The sequence below is a fragment of the Trachemys scripta genome, chromosome 10 (assembly GCF_013100865.1).
Source record: "Trachemys scripta elegans isolate TJP31775 chromosome 10, CAS_Tse_1.0, whole genome shotgun sequence".
Classification (NCBI taxonomy): domain Eukaryota; kingdom Metazoa; phylum Chordata; order Testudines; family Emydidae; genus Trachemys; species Trachemys scripta.
The window spans coordinates 32,892,272-32,908,239 of NC_048307.1; the positions used below are offsets into that span (position 1 = coordinate 32,892,272).

Genomic DNA, 15,968 nt, shown 5'->3' on the forward strand with positions numbered 1-15,968 from the left:
CCCCGAAAAAGGATGTGTGTGTGAGCTAAGCCCAGGACAAAGGGCAGGGCTTCTCTACTTTGAGGGAGAGCTGAGGTGTCTCCCCCCCTTGACCAGACCCACACCAGTAAATGAGCTTTTCCCTGCTGTTTCAGTCCCTTACCTCTGTGACTCAAAGGAGTTGTCACTTCCAGCCACTGAAGAAGCTGCAGACTCCTGAGATGCTGAGAGCACCTGTCCATCAGCACTGCCCACCAGAGAACCTTTAACTGGAGATGTAGCTGGAGACAAAGTATCTCCCTTTATCCCTCTGGCTCCTCCTGGGTGGCCTTTAGTTTCAGCTGTTTTTTTAGTCCTCAGATAGCCTGTTGTAGAGGGGCCCGCTGAGTTGTCAGCATCACCACTGCCCAGAACTGGCAGGGAAGGGACCGAAACCCCCAGCTTCTGCTTGCGCCCTACACTGGAGGCTTTGGAACTCTCTTCTCTCAGTTCAATCAAGTCTGCTTGGGGTTGGCTGGGGTACTTGGCAGTGGCTTTCTGTAGGGGTGGTTGGGAGGATGGGATCTCATCCTCTGAGTCAGAGGACATGATCTGATGAGTATACTGGAATATCTCCTTCAGCTTTAACACCATCTGCCGTTTTGGGAGAGGACGGACTCCAAATCTAAAATACAAAGGTGACACTTTAGTTAAGCAATATGGTAACTTTAGGCTGATGTGGTGATGCCCCATCTTTGTGGCGTCGCAGCATGCGTGGAGGAATTGAAGGCTCCAGTCCCACATGAAGTCTGCAGTCCAGCCACCACTAACTGGGTCTCAAGCAACATTTACTGGAATGCCATCAAATGTTTCTCTCTTGCTGCAAAGGGGCTTCTCTGTCAAGCTACTTCCCTGCAGGTACCTGCACATTAAGAAACTGGCCTTGTTCTCCAAGGTGCGAGGCAACACTAACCTGTTCAGTTCCTTCTTCAGCTCTGGGGTCTCCATGATGGAGTAAGCTGGTACTGGTGTTATGGGAACTCTGGGGGGCTGGTTTCTCTTGTGACAGACAGGGTCTGCAGCAAAATGAAATTATTACAATGAGAATAAATATATCAACGTGGAGGGTCCTGGGACTGGCTGATGATTTCTAGTCTTTGTGAAAGATATTACAAGGACACATAATAGTAATATCTAGGGCATCATTTTCCCACAAAGGATCCCACAGCCCTTTACCAACTCTCTCATGTTCATTTTAGACAGAGCTGTGAAAACTTTGGGTGGACTCAAGTCAGCTGTGAAAACTTTGGGTGGACTCAAGTCAGCCTTTTATTGTTTTGTTTTTACTCACTTTAACTAAGAAAACAGTTTAATTTAAAAGAAATGACAAGTTTTGGACCCAAAGTCCCTATGCTGTAAGGACAGGCACCTTTTGCCAGTTAAAAAAAGGCTGTGTTATTGAACTTTGTAAAGGGGCCTCTGCTGGCATGAGCCATGTCTGTAGCACACGAGGGTGAAATTCAGAGGAGAGGGGCTGTTGTTCTAGAGGTAAATGAATGGGTCTTAACTCTCTGGAGAGCCAAGTTAGAACATTGAGCTGGGTCTAAAGCAAAATTAGTTTGTTGGCCACTTCCTAATCCCTTACTGTGAAACTATCAACCAAAGTGGTGTAATTAATTAACACTATGAGATCTTGGATAGAAGGAGCTATATCAGTCTACAGAGATTTAAAAAATGTAATCAAATAAGCTCTCTAGCACTGCAGAGGTAAGTGTTAGGTCAAATGTATAGATATTTAAGCTGAAGCAGAGATATTAAGTTACTGCCCAAATCACACAGTGAGTCTGTGTCAGAAATGGGAAGAGCCCAATCTCCCACTCATATCACTAGATCATACTATTTCCCTCTTCGTAGGTCAAGATTTGAGTGTATTACGAGAGCCTCTGGGAAGGGGCCCAGAACTGGGGCTGTAGGTCAGGACTGAGGGGCACTGTCTGAGCTTTAAAGGAAAGCTTGCATGACACCCATCTGCAGCCTGCCTAGTGTTTGCCAGTGCTATAAGTCTCCCAATTTGCTTGCCACATTCATATATGTAAAAAGAAAAACAACTGCAACTGTTCTACTGGCAAAGTAGCTGGTCTGAAGGCCTCACGTGCTGTTAACAGAACGGTCACACATAGTGTTGAATAGTAAGGATCATATTGATACCAAACCATACCCACAGCAGCCAAGCATCCAGTAGGATTTAGATTAAAAAAAAAAACCACCTGTATTATGATCTTGATATTGTTCACTGCAGAAACTTCCCTGGGGAATGGGACTCGTGAAACAAACAATGTGAATGAAAACACTGTATTCCAATAATACTGAGTGCCAAGCAGAATCCCCTACCTAGCAACTAGGAACTGTGAAGCAGACACTACCTCTCTGGCACCTGGCCTTGAAAATCATGTCAGACCAGCAGGTGAACCACCCAAACACAACAAGGTGAACTACAGACAGAGTGACCAGTTCAAATGAAAACTGGGATGATTCTGGGATTCATACAAGTACTTACCAGGAGTCTTTAGGGGCTGGGTATTCTGGGCAGCTGCTGCAGCTGACACCCTCTGTGTGAGAGGAAGAATCTCTGGGAGTTCATCTTCATCCCAATCATCCCAGACTTTAGAGTTCCGAAAACTTAACCTATTGCTCACTGAAGAATGTGCCTCAATAGGACTCTCTTCATGACAAAACAAGGTCTTTCTATTGTCAATAGGATTTCCTCGAAGAGGAGTGCTACCTGTAATTTCCAGGGCTCTGATTGGGCTCTTCCATTGGTTGTGCTGAGAGCCACTTTTTCCACGGGTGGGACTGCTGGTATTTGCACAGTCCAACCTCTCAAGCACCCTGTTGTTATCTTTGACTGGTGACAGATGTTCGACACTCCAGCAGTCGTCATCAACTGGGATTGGTGGCTCATCACCGAGCAGGAAGCTGCCACTCGAAGGGAGTGGAGCCACCTCCTTTTCCTCCTCACTGTCCTCTACCTCAACCACACTAATGTCTGTTTTATTCTCCAGAGACAGCTCACGGCATGGAAGGCCTCGTATGGGTGAAGACGGGTTTTCTGAAGACTTCTCTTTCACACGAACACAGGCAGGTGAGACTGGAGCTGGAGAAACTCGCAGAGAATCCTTCCAAGACTGACCTAAAGGGCTGCCAGGAGAGGTTTTTTTGCTGACTGAGGAGTTCTCTGTAAGCAAATGTTTTTGTGAGGAAGTTGCAAGTAACAGATCTGAAGTTATCTCTGGAATCTTCATAGTTTCCCCAGCTTGTTTATGGTCACTAGTATTTACCAATAAAGCCGTAGTCCTGTGCTTATACCCCTGACTCCTCAAACAGCATATACTTGTTGCCTGGGTCTGTGTTGAGCAGTTCCTGCTTCTGGTAAGAAGAGGTGTGTCTGGCACCAACCATGAGGTGTCCATGCTAGAGCTCTCCTCGTGGCTCAGAATCAGTCTGCTATCAATACAGGTCCCAACCTGGTTGTTAAGAGGCATCTCTCCTGACAGCTTTACAGCATTCTCACTGTGCATCTTGTCTTGACTTCCTAGTGAGACTTGAAATTGTCTCTGGTGTATTTCAATGTCAGCAACTGAAACAGGTCCAGATTTTGGTACATTGTGCTCTTGCTGCACTTTCTTACAGTTGCAATCCAATCGCCTGGAGATTTCCATTTCCCTCAGGGAAGATTCAGAATCTGATTTCTTCTTCATTTGTTCTAACTCCATTTCTTCATCAGAATCCAGCAAAAGAATAACTTCAGCCTCTTGGTTCACATGAGAAGCACTATTCTGAGTTGTGTGGACCAATGATGAGCCAGTTGGGACGTGTTTTTGCTTTTTTAAATCAACGTGGGGAAACTTTGCTGGAGAAAGTGTGTTCTTTATGATCTTCTCAAATCCTGAAGCATCATTCTGTTCACTGGCTTTTTGGAAGGATGCATCATCAGACTGAAAGAGTCCTTTATTTTTATTTTGCTTTGGTGCTGATATGGGAGAAATTTCTGTGGATACTCTGGAAAATGTCCTATTTGATTCTGGAGACATAGGTGATGAACCAACAGCTGGCAAAACTGGTGAGCAAGGGTTGATAAGAGGACTGCTACACAAATCACTCCTAACTGACAGAAGGTCTTTCTGTGACTGATGGTGAATAGGTGGTTTATTAACCTCAACATGTGTTTCACTGAAAATCTCTCCTGACTCTTTGTTGTCTTCATTTAGTGGAGAAGGCTCACAATGTTCCCCTTGGGTTGCGGAAAACATGGGATCATAACTTTTACTGAGGTCAGCACCATTGTGTCGACAACTAGGGAACATTTTTTCCCAGGCATCATTCTCTTCTTCACCTTGTGAAATCTGAGAGAATCTAGAAACCTTCACAACTTTGGGCATTCTCTGCGAGCCCTCTCTTTCATCAGAGGCTCTACCATGGGAAGCCGCAACATCACCGCACTCACAAGGCTTATCCTGCAAGTGCACAGGAGCGATTTGTGTAACACTCATGCTCTCACTCCTACTTATACCTGGGATTTTCTTTTCTTGCCCAGGCGATTCACAGCTGGATCTTCCCACACGAAAGTTTTCCTTCCATTCTTTAATCTTGCTGCTTGTTGAGGGAGATTCACACACCTCCACCTCTTCATCCTCAGTCTGTTGGTTCACATTTTGGGCCTCCTCTGTTTCACTGTGAGTGCAGCTGCCTGTGCCTTCTTCCACCTCTGCCTCATCTTGAACAATCTTTCGCTGAGTGGCAACAAACTCATAAATTTCCTCCAGTTCCTGCTCATCCACTTTCTCATTGTCTTCCTCTTCCTGGTCTTCAGGTTTCAGCAAAGCTACTTCTTCCTCATCTTCATCTACCCACATTGACCTCAAGAGCTCCTGGAAATTCTCAGCTCTGTTGTCACAATTTTCTTCTTCCCCCACAGAGAAAAGTTCATCTCCTGAGTCCACCACAGCATGCTCCTCCGTCTCCCCAGGGCTGTTTCCACATACAGAGATCAGTTCACTCACATCAAACCTGCAACGATACAATGGAAGGTTATTGTTTTCCCTCCACCAGTTAGCTCGGCCACCAGCATCCTCATGCCGATTTCCTTACAAGAATCACGTGCCTCATTTCCATTAGATGCATCAGCTCAAATCTAATTCTATTATTCAGAATCCCCTTTCCCAGCCAATACCCGAAAGCACTAGTCCAAATCCTTAAAGCTTAGATTTTAAGGTAAAAGACTTTACATGGCTGGAATTAAAATTCCTGGCACCGCAGACAAAACTAAGAGGCAAATCACAGCCCTCCCAAAGAGCAGGATGATCATGTTTACACTTCTTCTGTTTCTGCCTCCATCATGGACTCCTTCGCTACGAAGGCTCTGATGTCTGAGCAGCTTCTCCCTGAAATGAAGCTAGTAGGCTCAATATAGACCCTTCCAAAGCAGAGAACATTTAATGCTCTCAAGAGTCTACATTTGCCACATTGCAAAAAGGGGCAGAAGGTCAGGTGTCAAGGACAGAGCCTCAGTCAAACTGATAGGCTTAGAAAATATGCATGAAACATCCCATCGATCGGACCTACAACATCCATGCAAACTCATCAGCTTTGCTGTAGCTACATTGTGACTCCAACCCACAGTCTGTTCTGTTTCCACCTAACTCTCCTGCTGCTCACTAGGTATAAGAACTAGGGCAGAGGTCGGCAACCTTTCGGAAGTGGTGTGCCGAGTCTTCATTTATTCATTCTAATTTAAGGTTTCGCGTGCCAGTAATACATTTTAATGTTTTTAGAAGGTCTCTTTCTATAAGTCTATAATATATAACTAAACTACTGTTGTATGTAAAGTAAATAAGGTTTTTAAAAAGTTTAAGAAGCTTCATTTAAAATTAAATTAAAAAGCAGAGGCCCCGGGACCAGTGGTCAGGACCCGGGCAGTGAGAGTGCCACTGAAAATCAGCTTGCGTGCCACCTTCGGCACGCGTGCCATAGGTTGCCTACCCCTGAACTAGGGCCCGGTTTGTGAATGTGTCCTCGCAAATTAGATGCAGTTTCCTTAAAGGGACATAATCAATTTGAAATCTACTCAGTCGAAAGGCAAGTTTTACACCTTTCCCGAGTCCCTGTATCCATTTTTGTGGTTTTACAATCAGACTTTTTTCCCTGTTTTTTAAAAATCTGTTTCTGTCTCACTACTGTGAAGCAATATACAAACGTCAGGGGAAACTGACTAGTTGTTGGTACAGAGGAAAGTACTGTGAATGCACAGAAAATATAGAATACGTTTTTCTTTCACCTCTTTCACTCTGGGTCATTAGGTGTTATTTGTAAAACTAACAGGTCCACATTCTCAGAGAGGGGGTGATTTTTTAAGTTGACGGAATCCCTTGAATCTATCCGTTTTTTAAGGACTATTCATGAAGAGCACTTAGAGTCACGAAATGACAGTAAGGTTGATACCGCAAGTTAGTGTTACACACAGTATTGATCTCTCAAGCAGGTCTTCTGGGGATTAACTGACTATAGTTAGTGAAGTGCTTAGAGAACCTCAGATGAAAGACATACTAATTATTATTACATCACCACCAGCAGCCAGCAGCAACAACAGAGACCATGGAATCAAATGCTGCTGAGGACACTAGGGGCAGAATAGAATGGCTTGTTCTCCCCCAGGCTATAATGGGCCTGTGCTGACAGGTGTAACTCAGCAGATACACCCAGTGAGAAAATGAGGGGAGTGACACTTTTGTGACAATGGTCACACTGGAAATGTACACTGAGAATTAAAAAGTTTGTTGTAGCCACTCAGGCCAGGAATGAAGATGTTGGCTAGATATGTGCAGGAAAACTGCAAAACACTGACCGGCACTGAACATCTGAACTGAAAGGACTTCACCTAAACCAATGCAGCCTGGGGGAGTCACCTCTGCAGAAACTTGGCTGTAAATTCCCAGGCTGGGACCCCAAATAAATCTCATGGTGTAAGTGACTAGACAGCAGTGTACACACCTGACAGCAAGAGCTCCCACATCAGAGAGCACCTGTGCAGGGATACTGATATCAGCTGCATAGAGGTACTGCAGAAATGCACGGGCTGCCTCGACCGTCACTTCACTCAGCAACACTCGACGGGTCCGCAAATTCCCATCCTCTTCCACTAAGAAACCTTCACTGTGAACCTGAGAGTGAAAAGAAACAAACAGCCAAAGCAGGGTCATTTATCAGCAAGAGAGGGGCACGGGGGGATCAGGCCCAGAATGCCCACACCAGATCAGACCTTTCATCCACTAAATCCTCATCTGGACTCAGGCAGTAGCCAGTACCCAAGGCTTCAGAGGAAAGCTAAAGAAGTCAAATATGCAGTGCTCCTTATGGGGGCGGGGGAGTGTTCCTCCTGACCCCTACAGCCATCACCTTACACCCGGAAGTATGACGTCTGATCCCTCTGTATAACTGCCACACATCGGTCATAACCTTATCCAGCCCCTTTCTAAATCCAGTACCTTCTAGAGCAGTGAACTGCACAGGCTGACTATACGCTGGGTAAAGAAAAGTTTCCTTGGATTGGTTCTAAATTTACCAATCATGGATTGCATTGAGTGGCCTCTTGCTTTCCTGTTATGGGACTGCATAGAAAGGAGGGACTGATCAGCTTTTCCCATATCCTTCGCAACCTGAATCATACCTGCTGCACCCGCATGGATTGACCCTGCTCCCCTCTCTTGCTGGCATGCTTCCACCCCTATCCACCCATAGCAGCCACTGCAGTATCTGAGATTCTCTCTTATGGTACTGAATATCACCCAAAGGCTACATCTAACACTTGGAGCTAGGGCTGTGATTCCCAGCTTGTGTAGAAATACTCACGCTAGCTTTTATTGAGCTAGCATGCTAAAATAGTAGTGTAGCTGCAGTAGCAAGGGTAGCAGTGAGTGGCAGCACGGGCTAGCTGTCCAAGTACAAACCCACCCAGACTCCACAGGCATGTACCCTTGCTCGCTAGCCGTGCTGCCGCTCACCACTGCCCACGGTACTATGGCTACACTACTATATTTAGCGTGCTAGCTCCACAATAGCTAGCATGAGTTTGCCTACGCAAGCTGGGAATCAATCCCCCAACTCCAAGCGTGGACATAGCCAAACAGAAAACACAGGCTCCCAGTTGTTTCTGATTCCTCTATTAACTACCAGTGGCTCAAGGTCTCTGAAAATGGCAAGACCTGGTTCTAACAACACTCCCCTGGCCAACAGAGAGACTAAATGGAAAACACCACACTGCAGAAGAGGGAAAAGATCCACACAGAAGGGATTAAACATATCATGTAGGGGCCGGATCCTACAACCATTACGCATACAAGTAGTTCCTATGGATGCAAGTAGTCAATGAGGACTACTCAGGTAAGAAAGGGTTGTATGGTTGGGCTATGGGTCAGTAATGCTGGGAGTGTAGCTAAACCACTGTGCATGGGGCTAAGCCATCACCTCAGCCTCCTAACTCCATTTACAAAGGGGTCTCAGGGTGTACAGGTGCCTCTGAGTTAACAGCATTTAAGGAAACTCAAAATGTGTTCAGATGCTGGTGGCAGCTCTTCATGCTATGACCAGGGTTCAGATCCTAGACTCAGGGCCCGTCACGTTGCGTGGCGGGATACTATTGAGGAGGTACTTTGGGATGCTCGACTGCACACCCCGCTGGGAGCGTGAGGAGCATTTCACTGTCCTTCGTGAGAAGCTCTGTTCAGCACTGTTAGCTCAACAGCAACTGTGGGAGGAGAGGCCTTGTACAGGGAAATGATTTCTACTCTGGGGGAAGGGGTGGAGACAGACCCTCATAAAGGTCACGCACAGGCATAGCTAGACTCTTCATGGCCTAGTCCCTGGATTTCATGTGTCGCTCAAGCTCAGCTCTAGGAGAAGGGCAGGACAGATGTACCAGTCAGGACTCACTAGCCTAGGCTTGTGTGGGGTGGGTGGCTATGGAAATCCAGAGGGCAAACATATAGTTAGATAGATACCCTCCCGTATAAACTGCTGGCAGATTGCTGGACCTACCATCCCCCTTACTCCTTCAAACAACTGCCACTCACTCTCTATGACAACACCACAGGACTCTTGCTACCTGCCTGCGGGGAGGGACAGGAGGCTGCAAATCACAGCTGGGTCAGAAGTGCCCTCTGCACCAGGCTTTAGCACCTACTCCCGACTCTGAAGCAGAACTGCCTGTAGAGACTGGAGCCAATCTCTTCCTAGTTAGGAGGAGAGTACTGCATGGTAGCTGTGCCCAGAGACAACAGCACTGCCAGAAGGAAGAGGAAGGCAGCACAGCAAACAAATACAAAAGCAAACACATCCAGCCATACTTACGACTTCAGTCAGCTGTGGGCACCGTGCATAAAGCACAAACATATGGGCATAAAGGACTTCCCCACTGTCTACCTGGAACTGGACGTCACTTAGATGGGGGTTGTTGACCATTCCACTGAAATCGGCAGCCAGCGACCTGAGTGAGGACTAGAACAAAGAAGGAAGGAGAGAGAAAAACGCTGGTGCAGCTGTAATTAATTTCCCTGACAAAGGCAGAGGGGATAACCCAATTTGTCAATGCTGCTGTACTCTGGGCCCAGGTTTGGATGGATTTAACTTTCCCCTTTGTGATGATTCATGTCCTCAATTAAATTTCACTTCTACGCCAACAATAATGAATTGAGAAGCAACTAGTATCAAGCTTTCCCTTCGGAGTTACTACCCTGCAGCTGGAGTCATGCTGAGCTCTGTTACCCTGCCTGTTCTGGCAGACAGGACAGTTTTAGTGAGACTTCAGTTTTAACTGGCCTTAAACACACTGGGCCAAATTCTCTGCAGGTGTAGCTGCAAACAGCTCCACTTACTCCAGCAGAGAATTTGACCACAGGCTGACTGCAGTGTGAGTAAGCAGTCCTCACTGGGATGTACTCAGCATCTAAGCCAAACTTAGGAGGTGAGGCTGGAGCAGACTTCTGAAATTGTTCAGACTGGTACTGCAGCTAGCAACACTGCAAGATTAGGAGCAAAGTCATGCCATGAGGTGCACCTATCCCCAACCAATGCAACAAACATATCAACACAGGGCCTTCCCAAGTGACATCAGCATGCTAATCTATAGCACCTCTCTGGTTGCAATGTCTACCTGGAATTATTTTAACTGAATGCATAATAATGGGAAAGGGCACTGTAGTGGGGCGGCTCCCCCAGTCCAGTGGAAAAGGGGTTAAAGTCAGCTCTGGGAGAAGGTTGTGGCTGAGAGCTGCTAAGCTGGGCTGATTTGGGGAAGCGGCAGCACTTGTCCACGCCCCAGTCAGGCCACAGCTGGCCTGTATAAAAGGCTGTGAGCCAGAGGCCCAGCAGTCAGTCTCTCTCTCTCTTTCCAGGCTGGGAGAGAGCAGGGCCTGGCTGCCTGCAGAAAGGGTACTGGAAGTGAAGAAGGGTTGGGGAAAGGCCAGAGGAGAAGGGGAGCTCCAGGCTGGCAACTCCCTGGGCTGCAGGGCCTGGTCCAAGGCCCATAGAGGTACTGGGAGGCAGGCAAAGGCAGCCGGTCTGCCCCCTTGCCTATGATGAGTGGCTTTTACACTGCAGTCTGCTCCAGGGAGCGGGGGCTAGTGATGACTGGCAGTAACCCAGACTGAGGCAAGGTGGGGATTAGAGGGTTGGAGGTTCCCCAGAGAGGGGGGAGACAGAGGCAGAGCGTGGGGGTATTGCCAGGGGGCAGCACCCCAGATAAAAGGGCACCGGGGTCTGGGAAGGACACAGGGCCAGAAACAAGTGGGACACCGGCCTGCAGAGAGCGCCCATGCTGGAAAAGAGCTAATTCCCTGAGATGACCATCAGGAGGCGCCACAGGGGTGAGTCCCGCACATTTACTGGCACAAAGGAAAGTGGAAGACTCAGGAACTACATCATGGGATACAGAGCCTTTTCTTCTCCAGTTCACTGTAGTCTGGCTCACACTGATAATAGCTGAGAGATGTCACCATCTAACTGGGCGTTCCATGCCTTGTGTTCTCACTCCGTTTCCCCATGGACAGGTACACTGGGTGGAATTTTCAAAAGTGCTTAAGTGACCGTAGGTGTTCGAAAAATCTTTTTGAAAATCTTACTCACGCGTCATAACCTCCCCCCACCCCACTATTAGCAGAAATACGGTTCCTTGCTGGCAGGCTGAAGAAGGGAGCCATGGAGACTGAACTCCCTCACATGGCTAGTGATGGTGCCCCTGGGTCAGGATTGGGGCACTTTGCCAGGGCATCATGTGAGGGAAACTTGCCCTGCCATCTCCTGTGCTGCATCTGTTCTGAGGCTAGAGAATTTCAGTACCAATTGAAACCAAACCAGTGCTTTTCACCAGCATGAAATTCAAAGGAAAAGAAAACAGCGTACGGTCCATTTCTTCTTTAGGAGCTTTGGGGCTGCCCCAGATAGTCCGATCTTTAAGAGAACTGGATCCATCTAGTCTGATATCCGGCCACCAGACACGGCCTGTTCTTTGAAGGAAAGTGAAAATCCTCATCTTGCCAGTTGTACACTGGAGGGGCTTCACTACGTATTACTGAACTATCAGTGCACATCTCAACATTCTTCCTGGATTTGGTAGATGGGCTGGAGAAGGCTTCATGGGTCTGGGCAGAAAAGTGGAGTCATTCTCCAAGGGGAAGACAGGAAGCAAAGGCTGGAAACCAATCAGATGTTTCTTGCTGTCTTATTCTTGGCAAGACATTCCCTTACAATGCCATTGAACCAAACACACTGGCGCCACATTCCGGGCAGGGAGCCAAGATCGGCTTTCCTGCTGCAGCTAAAATCATGAATGAGGAAAGGAAAATGAATTCAAACTAGAAACCTTCTCCTGGCTGTACAGTAGCTTGGGCATAGTGAGTGGCTGGGTCTCAATCCAATTCTGAGTGGACAGCTGTTCACATCACAGAATCCACGCACTGCTCCTGGCAGCGTCAGGAACACAGAACTGAACTTCCCCATAAAACAGAAAAGGCTCTGGCGTGAGGCACAGAGGCTAAGCAGTGTGAAGAAGCTTGTGCTCCTCTATCTTTGCTCTAGTTCCGGTCACATAGAGAACTGAATCTTTAAGGATTTTTTGATTGCTCCAAAGGATCACGGTCTGAGACTGGAACTTCTGCTGGAGTTTCTGCAGCGAGAACCTCAGGCTGAGAAATGGGGCTCCCATATCCCCAACAGATTACATGCCAGAGCTTACCACTGACCCCACGAGACTGGATTCCTTTCAGAAGTCTCTTAATACTATCAGTCAAAAACAACAGTCTTCATCCTCAAGGATTCAAAATATATCTGGCCTGAAAATCCACAAGGCGCCATGACACGTGCACCAGATAAATAGAGGATAACAAATTTCTACTACATAGATAAATAGAGGATAACAAATTTCTACTACATAAAGATCTTGATAACAAAGATAAAAATTAGAAACCTCTACAAAATTATACATATACTGCAAGTGTGGGAACTGGAGTATGATTCTGCAGGGCAAGGTCCCTGTATCTGGGGTTAAATGAGATTGATGAAGTATTACAGGCTTGATGGGAAAACCTCTGGGGATGCATACCACATGGCATTGCACTGCTCACCATGTGGGAGTGCAGAATCTGTCAGGCTGCAGCTCTCAAAGGACACTTTGACCCATCCAGTTATCTTCTTTGAAACGTGTTCACCTACGGACTGAGGGGACCACGGAAAGATTTTCTTGGTGAGTAATAATAGTGCTGAGCTCTTACAAAGTGCTTCTCATCCATAGATCTCCCAGCATTCCATCTCATCTGTAAGCTTCTTATCCCAGATGGCGTGAGTTCAGTGTAAATCAGCCTGACTCTGTAGGAACCCATCTCTTTATTTTTATTTATATAACTAGGTGCTGGATAGACAAGTAAGAAGACAGTTTCCTGCCCTGAAATGCTTAGAAACCAAGGGTATGTCTACACTACCTGCCAGATCGGCAGGCAGCGATCGATCCAGTGGGGGTTGATTTATTGCGTCTAGTCTAGACACAATAAATCGACCTCCAAGCGCTCTCCCATCGACTCCTGTACTCCACCAGGCCGAGAGGTGCAGGCAGAGAAGATGGGGGAATGTCAGCAGTCGACGCACCGCAAGTGAAGACACCGTGGTGAGTAGATCTAAGTATATTGACTTCAGCTACGTTATTCACGTAGGGTTAAGTGCATTACCTCCTGTACACAAGCCACTTGTCTTTACACAAATCACCCGGATATTTGCCTAATGTTCTCTTAGTTTAGATCTTTCCATTTCCCTGTAGGACAAGGTCTTTGTCACATACACAGGCCTCTTTGTGGGCATTAGTGAGACACTGGGTGTGTTGACATCAGCTGCCTTTTCTGATGATACCTACCTCAGAAGGATGGGACCTCAGGGCACCTCTTCCTTTTCTACAGATAGGGATGGAAGGTATTTTGGGTCACTTTCTAGGTATTTCTGCTCTTACATGAATCAATATGCCCCCTTCAATCCGTGAGATACACAGCAGTAAAAGTACAAAAAAATAAGGAGAACTAAACAAGGCTCTGCCCTTACTGTGTGAAGGTTGCTGCTCTGGCACATCTTCACCTTGGATGGAGGGACGAAGCCACTAAGTGGAATGTCGCTGGCCACCGATTCTCCTCCTCAAGGAAGAAAATACAAATCAAAACTCAAACACAACCTCTGTATGAGACAAGCTGCAAAGTAAACATTCCTAATGGCACCTGTGCTTTGACAGATACCCCAAACTTGTGACTCCCCCCCCCTCACATGTGAACCAGTCCTGACATGTCAGCCTCCCTCTCCCTTACTTAACAGTGATCCTCTGGGCTGGGCTGCTGATGTCTGAATCCCATTCAGCTGAGGGCAGCACCCTCCTACCATGAATCCTGAGTGAATCTGAGACTGGGGTTTCAAAGTGTGGTGTACAGAACTCAATGGGGAGTGGCGGAAGAAACCTAAGTCTGGAGAAACTGGTACAATTGCATTAGCATCTATTTAGAGCCTTTCATCTCAGAGGGCTCAAACCAAAATACATATATGTAAGAGAATTACTTCAATCACTAGCAAAGTGAAGTCCTCTCCAAAATGGACCATGGCTGCAGTTTAACATGCCCAGCAGCTCTACACAACAGGAAGTGAAGAATACTACACCCAACTGAAAAGGCAGAGAGATGGCACAATTTATTAACTGAGTTCTCCTTTATAAGGACACAGGAAATACATAATATACCCACTCTTGACAAGTGACCAGATCCTCAGTTTGAAAGGGCCACTGTCAACTTGAAAATCACTTCACCCTCTGAAAATCTGGCACCTGCTGTTGTTCTAAGTAAATCCTTAGGGGACTATAACTGAGAGATTAGAGAGAAATAAATATTCTATTTTCTGTTTACACAGAGTTCTTACTTTGTGCATTTGGCAACCCTTGTTTATGGTCAGCCGCTTTATTTTGCTGATGGTCAGTTGCAATTCCTGGCTCATATTCCAGCATGACATTACTATGGTGCTCTGTTTTGGGAGAAGCTTACACACATCATGGCCTTCCCTAGACTCTGGAAGAGTGTGTTACCAGTGACCAGCAACAGACATGAACAGGGAGCAAGGAGGGGTGTGCACAGAAAGAAAAAGGGGAAGTGAGCAGGCCTGGGCCAGGTATTTTTAGCATTGCTCTTGGATGTGTCCAAAAAGACTCTCCCGGGCATCAGCTGAAGAGCAGAAAAACGCTGAGAGTTTTTAAAGGAACTGTAAAAATAAAATTCAGGACATGCTGTTTAAAAGGGGCTCTGTCCAAACCGGGATGTATGAAAAATTAGTCAGTTTAAAAAGTGTTAAGTTGACAGTCTCCCAGGCTGGCACTGCTGCAGAACAGTGCCCCATACACAATGCTTGGAGCATTCACGAGTCTGTGAAAAAAGTGCCACCTACTGAATCACCTTTATTTCCTGCAGCCTCTGGTCAAGCCTCTGCTATCTAAGTATTGACCAGGCCCAGTTCTGCTTAGCTGATGTGATTTGATGGGATCAGGACTGCCAGAACTTACTCAGTTGCTTCACTTCGCTGGTGTGGTCAATGTCAATGTTCCACTGCGTGAGAGTAAGTCCTTCCCCAGCCAGCTCCACCAGGTCCTGCAGAGTCTGAACATCCTTCTGGCTGCAAGATAGAAACTGCTGCTCTCCATCAGGGTCTGCCTGGGGATCATCAGTAGTTCTGTTTCCAAGCCCCACAGAAGCAGGATCAGGATGGTTGCTGCTGGTCTGTAACTGCTGAGATAGTTGTGATTGGTCAGATCTCACTGATGGCAAAACAGTCCCTGACTTATGACAGACAGAAAGAAAGAATTGGTTCCTGTCTTGTGTGTTCATGCAGGTTGGGAATCACTCAGTGGTTGGACTACACTCTAGTTCACAGTTTTAAAGCCCTAGTTTGAAGGTTACATGGTCTCCAGAACAGTCCCCTGATGCCGTTGCTACCTACCGAGGCAAATCTCCTTTGGATATGGAGAGGTCTATGGAGATAAGAGATCTCAAACCACCCTGAGAAGCAAGCTGACTGCAATGGAGAATGTGAGAAGAGGGGTTTCCCTGGGAGTGTATTTGTGTGACAGTAGCTGCCGAGCAGGGAGGATGGATGGTGGAAGTAGTCCCACTCTAACAGCTGAACATTTCATTATGGCTGGAGCTCACTGCGACAGCTTTGGCTAAGGCAGCCAACAGTTCCACTTTGAAGGGTCTTTTTGCAGTTACTTATAACTTAGAACTTTTACCTTCTGGGCTGAAATTTTCCAGGTTTGGTCTCTGCTTTAGTTTTTATGGTGTTTGGGTTCCCCCCTCCCCCCGCCATTTCAATAAAAATGGCTCAGCCATTTCTGAGAATGAAAATTATGAGGGAAAAATACACTCCTGCCATTATTTAAAATGTTTTGCAACCTG

The 15,968-nt window shown here is 46.7% G+C and overlaps 1 protein-coding gene across 6 annotated transcripts in view; it reads right to left on the reverse strand.

Annotated features, from left to right (window-relative positions):
- SLX4 (SLX4 structure-specific endonuclease subunit) overlaps nt 1-15,968 on the reverse strand; it is a 41,099-nt gene that overhangs the window by 2,969 nt on the left and 22,162 nt on the right. For 5 of the 6 annotated variants that reach the window (XM_034782778.1, XM_034782777.1, XM_034782780.1 and 2 more), the window contains 7 exons: nt 15,080-15,302; nt 13,591-13,679; nt 9,361-9,507; nt 7,006-7,175; nt 2,516-5,025; nt 932-1,034; nt 143-643 (listed from right to left, as the gene is read on the reverse strand). In XM_034782778.1, the coding sequence (XP_034638669.1) occupies nt 143-643; nt 932-1,034; nt 2,516-5,025; nt 7,006-7,175; nt 9,361-9,507; nt 13,591-13,679; nt 15,080-15,302 (3,743 nt within the window). The remainder of the gene's footprint in view (nt 1-142; nt 644-931; nt 1,035-2,515; nt 5,026-7,005; nt 7,176-9,360; nt 9,508-13,590; nt 13,680-15,079; nt 15,303-15,968) is intronic. The other variant, XM_034782783.1, reaches the window with a different exon arrangement.